Genomic DNA, 12,306 nt, shown 5'->3' on the forward strand with positions numbered 1-12,306 from the left:
AATAGCAGATCTACAAGCTCACAGCGCGGCTGCGAGCTTGTAGATCTGCTATTTTTTTTAAATCGTGAAAACGAGTGCAAGTCTTTGAATATCTTTAACCCGATCTTTGACCCGACTTCTAAATCCTTCCTCTAAATCATGCTGTTCTCAAACCTTTTCATGTCAAGGACCCCCAAAATTACAGGTATTTGGCCGCGGACCCCCATCTCAAAATATGTTGTTCCAGGGACCACCCAGAAGCAAATATTTGAGTCACAAATGTTCGCTTTTAAATAGATATATTCAAAGACTTGCAAAGAAATATCATGATTTTTCAAAAATAGCAGATCTACAAGCTCGCAGCGAGGCACTCGGTGCCGCGCTGGGAGCTTGTATATCTGCTATTTTTCAATTGTTAAAGCAGTCAATAATCCTAGGCCTAAATGGGTTAAATTGTCATCTGGAGACCCCCTCAAAATTAATTTGGGTCCAGACCCACACAGGTTGAGAACCACTGCTCTATCTCCCCCTTCTCGTGCCACCCTCTCACTCCCAATCCCTCTCTCCCTGTATATAAATATATCTGACCACTCTCTCTCCCGGTCCCTTCCAGGCCAGGGCCCTACACTTACTGTAGTCGGTGCCTGTGAGTTGGGCCAGCATACGGAAGGAGCGAGACTGGGTGGTGCCAGTGCGAGGTTGCCAGTCCTGAGTGTCCTCGATCAGCCTCTTCTTGCTGCGATCGTTGGGGATGAACATGGCCGCGTTGTCCACCCTCAGGCCGTGCCTGCACACACACCTGGGTTAACAACAACAACAACAACGCCACCTAGGGACTAACCCGCTCCACTACAAGCGGAGCCCATCAGGTGACTTCAAAGAGGGCCAACCGTGACCCGGCGTGTGTGTGGGTCATGTAGACAAACACCCGTCATGGCAGTGTAACAGATCAGCGTTAACAGAGTGCACTGATTAAGACGGTAACATCTCACAGCACACGTGCACTACTAGGGCACACATGACATTACGTCATGAGACATCCTATACTGACAACAAGAATGCCAGACTATAGCAGCTGCTGTTGCATTTGGAAAAAAGTACTTCAGGAGCAAAATAAATATGTATTGTGTGTATTCATTATCTTATATTATAGGATAACTTAGTTTTTTTACAACAAGGGTTCATATTTTAGATATTCATTAGAGAAAAGAAAAGATGAGTGTTCCAATTGTTTTCATTTACTTCTATCGTTTTAGTGGTTTTTGATTTTTGATTTGGTTTTTGATTTGCATGCATGCCCCCAGGTTTGGGTCATGCATGCCAAGTGGCTAAATATGTATTTTTATACAGAATAAGCCCATTCCCAAGATGCACCGCGATCTTTCATGGGCAGATATGACTTATAGGGGCTGGTGTAAATGGTAACAAATAAATTGCTGGCTTATTGTGTCTAAAAAGACATATTTAGCCACTTGTACGCATGCCCCCACCCACTGAAATCAAAATACAAAAATCGCTAAAACAATAGAAAGCAGCAAATGAAAACATTTTAACACTCATCTTTTATTTTCTCTAATTACAATCTAAAATATATGAACCCTTGTTGTAAAAAAACAAAGTTGTCCTTTAAAGGGGAACTAAACCCTATTCCAAATGTGGGCTAATTTTGTGAATTGGCTGCCGTAAAAAGGCTGAGCATGGCACAGCTGCAGTTTATAAAAATGAAAGATGGGTTTGTTAGAATTAGCCGTGCCAATGAGCAACAGCGTTTGCTTCACATTGGCACGCCTGAAGCAAACACACCCATTATCATTTCCTTAGCAGCTGCGATGCTTACAGTGTACCGTGTTACTGAGCTCATCCAAGTCCTTCAGATGAGATTCAACCTTTAGATGAGTTACTTCTTTCTACCTATAGATGGCAGCAAATTCACAACATGCCTACAGTCGGCTTTAGTTCTGCTTTAGCACAATTATATTATAGGCTTAGGGTTACAAATATCTCTAAAAGCATCACACTTGGAAGTAGATACCTAAAACATGCAGTCGGGTGGAAACCTCATACTGTATGTACAGAACTGTAACTTTTCAGGACTCTTAACAAAGAAGATTGCAAAAGTAGCAGATCTACAAGCTCAAAACACACCTCTTTGCGCCGTATTGCGCCATGTTTTGAGCTTGCAGATCTGCTGATTGAAATATGAGGTTTCCACCCGACCCAACACACCAGTGGTTCTCCAACAGTTTTCATGCCAAGGAAAAGTATTTGATACTTTACCCCCCACCCCATCTGAAAAGGTTTCATGACAGAGACTCCAGTCACTCCAATAAGAGAGAAGATTGGTGCTCGAAATGTTTCAAAACTATTCTAGATTCTTCAAAACAAATTCAAAACTAGCAGATCTATAAGAAGCTCACAATGACGACGATAAAAAGGTCTACAAACTCACAGCGCGCTCACATACGATGATACGACGCGCTGTGAGCTCCTAGGACCATCATAAGATTTTACAGTCAACTAAATCTACCTTTGATTTTTGACTTTTAGTTCTACTACGGGATCTCTACACCACTAGTCCCTCCCTTACTCCCTAATCTTTCTAGTTTAGTTTTTATTTGTTGACGAAATTGTCAACATATTTAGTCTTGGTTTTAGCCATCATAGCTTAGTCATAGCTTTAGTCAGCGGAAAAGGGTAGCCGACGAACATTTCTAGTCATGGTTTCAGTCTACGAAATGAACACTGCCTGGAACCCTCCCCTCAAGGACCCCTGGGGGTCCTTCAAGAGGACCTCCCCGACGCACTTTTAGTCAGGGAATTTTAATAAAACCTGTGAATAAATTCCTTACCAAACAATTTCTTCATCAATGTGTTCGTAAAGGTGTCTAGTAGCATATCTAACAAAGATTGAAATTCAACATCCCTAGCAAACTCTTTGACAGCTAGGGTAATTCTGGGTCTCATTCACTGGGCCAAAAACAGACGCAAAAATATGATGGTTTAGTAATGAGTCATCACTTTTCACAGGGTGTATGGGGTCCATTTTTGGCCCAAGGAATGTTTTTTGTGCAAAACAAATGCTTGCTAGTTAGACCCCTAACATGCTACTTAAAGCATATTTTTGGGAGTGATTTTTGCCCTTATAGTACAGTGTATAGTACATTTTGCTAGGGATGTTGAATTTCAATCTTTGTTAGATATGTTACTAGACACCTTTACGAACACATTGGTGAAGAAATTGTTTGGTAAGGAATTTATTCCCAGATTTGACAGGTATTCTGCTAATTTTCCCTGACTATATTTGAGAAGCAGTGGCCTGGCATGCACCCTGCACGGGTCTTACTTGTAGGGAGCGTCTTCATAGAAAGTGGCTTCAGCCCTGTAGGACACACCAACCACACCAGGACAAGGTACAAGAGCAAAAAGCAGAGGTGAAGAGAAAAGAGGAAGGCAAAAAGCTACCGTAAATCAAAGACTAAAAAGGTTTTTAGTAGTTCAGCATTGCCTTCGGGTGCTCAAATAATATAACAGATTTTTTTACACAAAGCACTGAAAAAGCCACGGGGGCTTTTACCTATTATTAGAAAGAAAAGAAAAGAAAAATGTGTTTCTAATTGTGGATGGAAGAGGTATGAGAATGAATACGAAATGTGACATTTTTTGTGCGGTGTGTGTGTATGTGTGTGTGTGTGTGTGTTGAAGGTAAAAGAGCAGAAAAAGGGTAAAAGGAGTTTTTACTGACTTGTCAAGAGTTTCCATCTGCAGAACGGAAAGAACAGACAGTGAAAGGAAAGGGGTCAGCGTAGGCAGAGCACACTAAACACGAGGAGTGAAAATATGACAGGCTTCCCCGCACCGTGCACACAGCACGGTACGGAGGACAGAGAAAAGCAGGGTGTAGGAGCAGATCCGTGCACAACAGCAGAGGGAAAGCATAGTGTAGGAAGATGCACCCAACATGCAGTAAGTGACAAAAGATGACAGGCAGGCAGGCAGGCAGGCCCTGGTATCCGGGGGAGGGAGCATACCAGGGACGTGCTGGCTATTGGGAAAAGGGGGACAACTCCCGAACGGCCGGTTCATTCCCAGCCAGTCCAGGCCGGCCATTAGGAAAAAATTAAAAAATAAAATGTCGGCCTTCGTTCCATTTTGGGGAACAAAGTAAATTGTCACTGTCAGGCAGAAACCTCGTATCTCCCAGTTTCAAATTTGTAATTTTTTTTCACAAAGCAAAGCCCTGCTTCATCATACAAGGCTGTCGCACAAAAGTAGTGAAAACAGCCGATCTACAAGCACACAACGCCTCGCGGCGCGAGGCGTTGTGTGCTTGTAGATCGGCTGTTTTCACTAGTTTAAATCATTTTGAAAATGATAAATACAAAACAAACGGTTTTGGACATACAAGGTTTCCACCCGACAACGACGAAATATAACTCATGTACAGTAATTGGCCCACTGGCTTGTCACTTTGAAATGGCAAATCTTTGAGTAGCAGCAGCGCTATATAGAGAGAGATCTCTCTCTATAGCTCCCAATGAGGGCCTCTCCAACTCTTTTTCCCGGGCTGAATCAGGGACCCAGCATGTCCCTGGAGCATACTGTACATGGGCATCATTGTGGGTATTTCTCTTCTAGACCAGTGGTGGCATTTTGCCCCCGCTTCTTACATCTGACAAAAGCTGAGGCCGTCCCACACTTGCACCATCACACACACACACGTTTCTCAAAAGTTTTACCCAGCTAAGCCTTACAGATCCAGAATAGAATATTGTGTAAAAGTTCATTTTCTTCTGTAATATAATTCAAAAATGTAAACCTTCATATATATTCTAGATGTGCATACAGTGAAATATTCAAAAACCTTTTCTTTGTTTTGTTTTTATTTAGATTGTATGGCATACGGCTCGTGGAAATCTAAACTGTATCTCAAAATATTGCACGAGACCACTCAAAACAAGGATTTATAATACAGAAATGTCAACCTTCTGAAGTCAGATTTGCTTTAAGTCCAGTGGGAAGTTTCCGCATTTTTTAGATGGATCTGTATATGCTTCTCGTACGACTACAGGTACTAGTGAAAATAGCCGATTTACAACTGCCATTTTTGAAAATATAATGACCTAAAAATGTTCTTGACTTGAGTCCCTCTCCCTTTGGATGAAAGCAACGCAAAACAAAATACTTGACATCTGAATTCTGTGTTCGGAGGTAAAGTAAAGGTCACACTTGGCATTCACTCACTCAGGAGGACAAAATGACTCTGCAAGTCACAGATGATGTTATCGGTTCCAGCTCCTATCAGCGCTAATGGAAACATGACACCTGGAAGGACACGCACATTTTCTATGCTATGCTATGATGACGCGCGCTGAAGTTTCCGGACGCTGGAAGGAACGTAAATAGACGGGAACAACATTCAGTAAGTGACGGATATAAAAAATAAATAAGTAAACAACGTAACACTTTCACTGGCCAACATGCTGCCATTTCTGACGTTTCTTTTCCGCCCCCCCAATGCCACAAGAAACTTGACACCCGGACAACAGAAAGGCCAATTTCCGCGCCTTTTCCTGTGTGCTTGTGACGTCAAAACACGACGAAAAACAAAAGCAGAAAGGCAGACTCTCCTGCTGCTAATGGAAAAGGTGTCAATCACCTATTTTTAGCAAGTATGCACACATACATATGCGCTAATGTAGGTGGGAAAACAGTATCTGATGTCACCCCCCGAGCTTGAGCAAGGATCAGCGCGGAACACTCGGCTCGCCTGCCACCCTGCTCCTCTCCCTTCATGTTCAACAAAACGATACTCCCACGTCTGTCAACAGCGCTGGCATTTGCCAAAGGAATCAAGGCTCATTTCCATAGCTAGCCCAGCAACTCAAACAGTTTCCCCTGCTTGTTCTCCAACACACCCTGTCAATAATGTAGAATGTCACCGCGCTAGTAAAAAAGCATGTACAGGCTTTTGCGCAAATACCGTCTAGCCAAACCCGTTTCGGTACGACAAGCACAAACATACGGGACAGCGGTAGCGGTGTGTGCCAGCCAGCACACATGGCACGCACGAAAAGCCTGCTGTAGCCCCAACTAGACATGTCTCGACTGAGAGAGAGCCCCGCCAGATGCCAGATGTTATGCGTCTAATTCTTAATCCCGATTTTTAGAGAGTCCCAGACTGCCAAACCAAATTGTAATCAATCTAAAACTTTTACATATCAAAAAATAGCTCATCTACAAGCTCACGGCACGCCGTGAGCTTGTAGATCAGCTATTTTTATAATAGTTGCCGATATAAAGCGATATGGTCGGACTGAGACGGACAGACCTACCATGGGGGGCTGTTAGTTGGTTTCAAAGATGGCAGAGAGGAGGAATACGTCCAGTGGACCAGACTGTGAACCTCCAGGGTACATGTGAGGCCTCTCTAACTGAAGTGAAAGGCTGTTCCAGTAACAGGGCACCGGCCGCAGTAAAAAACACTTTGAGAACTCAGCAGATTTTATGGGAGCCTTCTAAAAACAGCAGCAGACAACATCCAGCCCAGAGCCAAGAAGTCAACTTAACCCCAGCACCCCACCCTGCCTGTGGCCCGGTGCAGAGGTACTGTAGGACCAGTGGTCACATTTTATACTCAAGTAAAAGTCTCGATACTGCAATGTGGAAATGCTCAGTTACAAGTGAAAGTCAGGAATTCAAAATGTACCTGAGTAAAAGTACAAAAGTATTGGTATCAAAATGTACTTACAGTAACAAAAGTACAAGTACAAGATGTTTGAAAATAGCAGCTCTACAAGCTCACAACGCGTCGCACCGATATTGTAGATCGTCTATTTTCAAAAAGTCTTGGTATAAAATAGGGCTAAAGTGGTTTATGTATGTTTTATAACATTATAATTTATATCTGCAAAGTAACTAGTAACTTAAGTTTTCAAATAAATGTAGTGGAGTAAAAGTACAATATTTGGATCCGAGATGTAGTGGAGTAGTGAAAATATTGGACATTGGAAGTACAGTACTCAAGTAAAGTACAAACACCTCAAAATTGTACAATACTTAAGTAAATGTACTTAGTTACTTTACACCACTGGGTAGAACTAGGAAGCAGTACTAGAGTAGAAGTAGCAATAACTCAATGTAGTGAATGCTGTGTTTTACAAGTAAAAGGCAGAGGTGGGAGAAGTACTCGCATGTTTTACCTAAGTAAAAGTATCAATACTGCAATGTAGAAGTACTCTGTTACAAGTTAAAAATTCGGAATTCAAAATGTACTCGGGTAAAAGTACAAAAGTATTGGCGTCAAAATATACTTAAAAGTACAAAAGGAAAATAACTCATTATGCAGAATGTCTCATTTTACAAGTTTTCAAATGTATAATTTTTTTTTGAAAAGAGCAGATCTATAAGCTCACAATGCGTTGCATTGCAAACACATTGTGAGTTTGTAGATTGTCTATTTTCAAATGGCCGAGGCGTAGATAGATATAGGGCTGAAGTGGTTAAAGTACATTTTGTAATAATACTCAAAATCTACAAAGTAACTAAAGTTCTCAAATCATTGTAGGGGAGTAAAAGTACAATATTTGGATCCGGATGTTGTGGAGTAGAAGCAAAAGTAATAGAAATTCGAAAATACTCAAGTAAAGTACAAACACCTGAAAATTAGCTTCTCTGAAAACGGTCTGAAACAGTCTGAAGCTCATGTCACAGTGTAATCTGCCCCTCGCCCCCCAACAACAGCTGACCAGTACAGTACGTAGTCATACAGTCAGGCTATACAGACAATTAATTTGATTGGCTTATAATTGTGCATCCCCAAAATGACATCATAAAAATATTAACTTGTTTTTTTTAAGATGATTCTTAAAGTGCCAGTATCCCTTTAGGTGACAGTCCCCCTTTAAGTACAGTACTTGAGTACATACCACTGGTAAAGGGCAAGTATTCAAAAGTATTCAAAGTGTTGGCTTAAAGTGCCAGTGAAAGTATTCAAATTGTTCAAAATGTGGCAATTTGTTTTGAAGATTCTAGATCAGGCATTCACTCCCCCCTCTCTCCCCTCCTAGAGCAACCAGAGCGCTCTAACACTCAAATACCATTCGGTCCATTCCAAGGAGACCTCTTAAGAAGTGGACCGTTTTAATGTCACGCATGCAAGACGACATGACAAATGTATTTGGATCTGCACCGGCACCCCTTGTAAAATGTTTATATATTCCCGGCCTGTCAACTGTAAAAGCTAAGTTGACGATTTTGAGGGGTTATATGAAAATGCTTGAGCGACCGCCGTGATATTTTGTCTGGTGTCGCGCAAGAAAAGACCTTCGCAGGTTCACTGTGACATGAACGATGCCAACAAGAAAACAGGGCTTACGTTTCAAACCACCAGAGGATGACGCGAAGGGAATGGCTTTCAAAAACACATCATCGGCTCTGAAACCAAACTATCTGCTAAATCAAGTGGAAAAGTAGAAGTAAACCCTCAGATTTTTCAGAAGACAGGAAGATTGCCTTTTCCGACCGCAGAGACATGTGGAGGAATAATGACATCATATGGTGGAAAGTGATGGGCTCTAAAATGGGCCACGAGATTCTGTTTTAGGATTTGAACCGTCAACTTCATTTTGTGTCTTTGAGACAGAGCGGTGAGAGAGACAGATTTGCTTATTGAAGCAATACGAGAAATGCTCCCAATGAGTTCTTTCTTAACACTTCACCAGCCGAAATAGAATGGCTTGTTGGTAGATTAGCCGTGAAATTTCTATTATTGTCTCCACCAGCCGAAGGCTGAGGGAGAGTATGTTTTCCCCTCCGTCCGTCCGTCCGTCCGTCCGTCCGTCCGTGCGTCCGTCCGTCCGTCCGTCCGTCCGTCCGTCCGTCCGTGCGTGCGTGCGTCCGTGCGTCCTCGCAGTTTGTGAGCAGCTAATCTCAGTCACCGTTGGCCCGATCGCTGCCAAACTGAGCACACACACTCCCTGGATGCCAATCTAGAACCTCTGCCCCACATTTTTCAAATCAGCCTCATGGTGGCGCTATAACAGGCCGATTTGTGTGGCCTGGTTGTTACCAGCTAATCTCCGGCGCCGTTGGCCCGATCGCTGCCAAACTGAGCACACACACTCCCTGGATGCTAATTCAGAACCTCTGCCCCACATTTTTTAAATCAGCCTCATGGTGGCGCTATAACAGGCTGATTTGTGTGGCCTGGTGGAGACCTGTGCTCGGAAGAGCACTGCTTCTAGTTATATTATGATCTGAACCGCATTCATTTTACAAGACCTTCAGCGCTATATCACGTAGTCTATATCCCCCATAAACATCACGCGATCCCCGTTGTATTCTCACCACAGTCCACAGCGAAATTCCTCAATCTGCATTGGCTTAGAGTGGCGGTTTCGGCCGAGGCATCTTCTCCCCGTGCGTTTCGCGTGCGCGATCCGTTCACGTAAATGTGGGCTCAAATAATCCAAGTATGACTCTACAATCGATATGAACATTTTCGCTAGCTTAGCCCCCAGCACTCCAGCTATGCTAGCGCTAACGTCTAAACAGAAAATGGATGGGAGCTGGGAAGATATAGCAGGGAAAGGACCTGACGTCACTCCCGCTTTATGTCAGAGGAGCCATGCGCTATCGATGGACGAGCGGTGACTAGGGAAGGTTAGACGATCGCCGATTTTCGGATAAAAATCATTTATTTCGTTTTTAATGACCCAGTACGGTAAATTACGGCGCGGCTGAGACTCTTGCTCAGATGTCCGGTATAAAACGGTTTTAATATGGGCATCTCCATACGGCTGTCAAAGTGTTAAGGGAACAGGAAGAGTTGGCACCAAGGAAGAGTGGTCACCGGCCACCATGTTAAAATGGCTTCTTTTTTTAAACCAAAATGTACAAACATTTAGAATTTGGAAAATCTTCTTAAGTAGGTTGAACAAGCACAGTACACCAAATGTCAGACCTAAATGTATGCCCAAAATGACAGGATGTACAGGTTTTGTAGCAACTGTAGAAATATTAGGCCTTAATTGGCGAATGTTCTAATCCTGTATACTTTAAAGTACATAAGCCACAGGAGGCAAACGTTGCTGTTGTATTAGCCGAATTATTTCCAGACTTTCATCTCCAAGATAATATCCTCATCAATATTACGAGACGTTTCATCCAGGCTGGTCCACTAAAAACATAGATAACACCACACCGGAACCGTCTTTCTGTTCACCTAGAAGCCGTTTATCGCAATCATTTGAGATAATCACAAAATATCGGTAATTGCCAATCTATATGCTCAATTTCTGTTTAGTTGTCATTTGTCAGTTGTCATTTCTTCGTGTATTTAGGTTATCTGTCATATTGCAATTTTCGTTTACAAAGCTTTTGATTTATATGTTCCGAATGTTCAGCGTTAATCAACATGATTTGAGCGACAATTAATCGTCAACATCCACAGTTCAGCGTGTTCATCTACCCCAGTGGTTCTCAAAAATGTATTTTAATTTCCAAGGACCCCCTAGAGCAGGGGTTCCCAAACTTTTTTGTCTCAGGGCAACCCATAAATATTTGTACATACAATACATTATAATTTTCACTCCCATCACCTTATATTTATAGCATATCGTCGTTGTCGGGTGGAAACCTTGTATGTCCAAAACCGTTGGTTTTGTATTTATTGCGACCGTAGGTCGCATTTACTATCAAAACCTGCACAAAGTGTGAGTGAGTCAGTCTGTCTGTCACACCTCACACGTCACACTTTTTCCCTGCTTATATCTCCGCAACCGTTGCCCCGATCCATGCCAAATTTTGCACACATGTTCCTTGGCTGCCAAACTACAACCTCCAAGGACCCCCAGAGCTCCAGGGACCCCCAGGTCCCTGGGGGACCCCCAGATGTAAAAAATGACCAAATGCGCAAACATGACCAAATGACCACCCCAACGGGGCTGCTCACGGGGAATTCCCGGGGACCACCGACTCCTGGTGCTCCAGAACGGATGCAAAAGTGGTGGCGCCCCCAGTGGAGGACCCCCTACACTGCAGCTCACATAAAATGCCGTAACTACGGCTAGGAGCGACCGGGACAGCCGGGGCCGGTACCTATTCGTCCGCCTTGCCGGCGCGGAGACCCCACCCCTCATTTCTCACATGGCCCTCTTCTAGCGCCACCATGAGGCCGATTCTTGCAAAACACATTTTTGGACACTGCTCCTACAATTTTCGCCCTAAAATCACGCAAATCGGTACACAGTATGTCTACACTCATCCCATCAACATGAATCTGTCCCATATAGCGCCACCTCCAGGCCGATTTTTAAAAACACATTTTTGGACACTGCTCCTACAGATTTTGCCCTAAAATCACGAAAATCACTACACAGTATGTCTACACTCATGTCATCAACATGGATCAGGAAGATTTTGGCAAAACACATTTTTGCCCTATTTGTGGAGATAAGTGACCTACGGTCGCTTATCTCACGATTAGGGAGCCTTACTGGTCATCTATAAAATGTACTAAACTAGTGAAAACAGCAGATCTACAAACACAACGTAGATCGGCTGTTTTCACTAGTTTTGTGCAACAGTCTTGTATGATGAAGCAGGGCTTTGCTTTACCAAAAGACGTACACATTTGAAACTTGGAGATACGAGGCTTCTGCCCGACAGTGACGATATTTTAGTGATTATGTTGTGAGGAAAACGTTGAGATAATAGCCATTTTGGTTAGAACTGACTGAAAATAACTTTGTACTTCAAAGTTTAAAATGATACTAAATATTTTTGTCCAAATAAATCCCAAATATTATCAAATTGTCTCGCGGCACCGCTGGACTGACGTCGCGGCACCCCAGGGTGCCCCGTCACCCACTTTGAAAACCCCTGCCCTAGAGTTAGGTACGCATCAATCCACGGACCCCCATAACTCTGAGAGTGTGCAAAAGTCTGCACACTCTCTGTCTGCACTCTCAGAGTTACAGACTCCCACCACCACCACCAGTGACCTACCCGTTGTGAGGCTGCAGTACGGCGGCGGGGCTCTGCGAGCGCGGGGTGTTTAGTTTGGGGGAGTACGTCACAGGCTTTATGACGGAGCCCGCGTTGGTGGCACTGCCCCCGCCGCCGCCCCCGCCACCTCCTCCCCCGCCCCCTGCCACCGGCGCAAACGGCCGCGCCATCTTGTTAATGGCCGTGCTGGGGGCAAAGGAGTACTTTGGCTGCACGGAGGCTGCGGCCAGCGAATCCTACATGGGGAAGGGGGGGAGGAAGTGAGAGAGAAAGAGATGGGCAGGGAGAGATCCAGACAGAGACAGAGAGAGAGAGAGAGAG

General features: G+C 43.7%; 1 protein-coding gene across 1 annotated transcript in view; it reads right to left on the reverse strand.

The window, feature by feature from the left end:
- pdlim7 (PDZ and LIM domain 7) overlaps nucleotides 1-12,306 on the reverse strand; it is a gene marked incomplete at its 5' end in the record, with an annotated part of 78,950 nt that overhangs the window by 20,890 nt on the left and 45,754 nt on the right. Inside the window, 2 exons of the mRNA XM_080745462.1 lie at nucleotides 612-766; nucleotides 11,986-12,221. Of these exons, the coding sequence (XP_080601588.1) occupies nucleotides 612-766; nucleotides 11,986-12,221 (391 nt within the window). The remainder of the gene's footprint in view (nucleotides 1-611; nucleotides 767-11,985; nucleotides 12,222-12,306) is intronic.

The sequence above is a fragment of the Nannobrachium achirus genome, assembly GCF_963921795.1.
Source record: "Nannobrachium achirus genome assembly, chromosome: 17".
Classification (NCBI taxonomy): Eukaryota; Metazoa; Chordata; class Actinopteri; order Myctophiformes; family Myctophidae; genus Nannobrachium; species Nannobrachium achirus.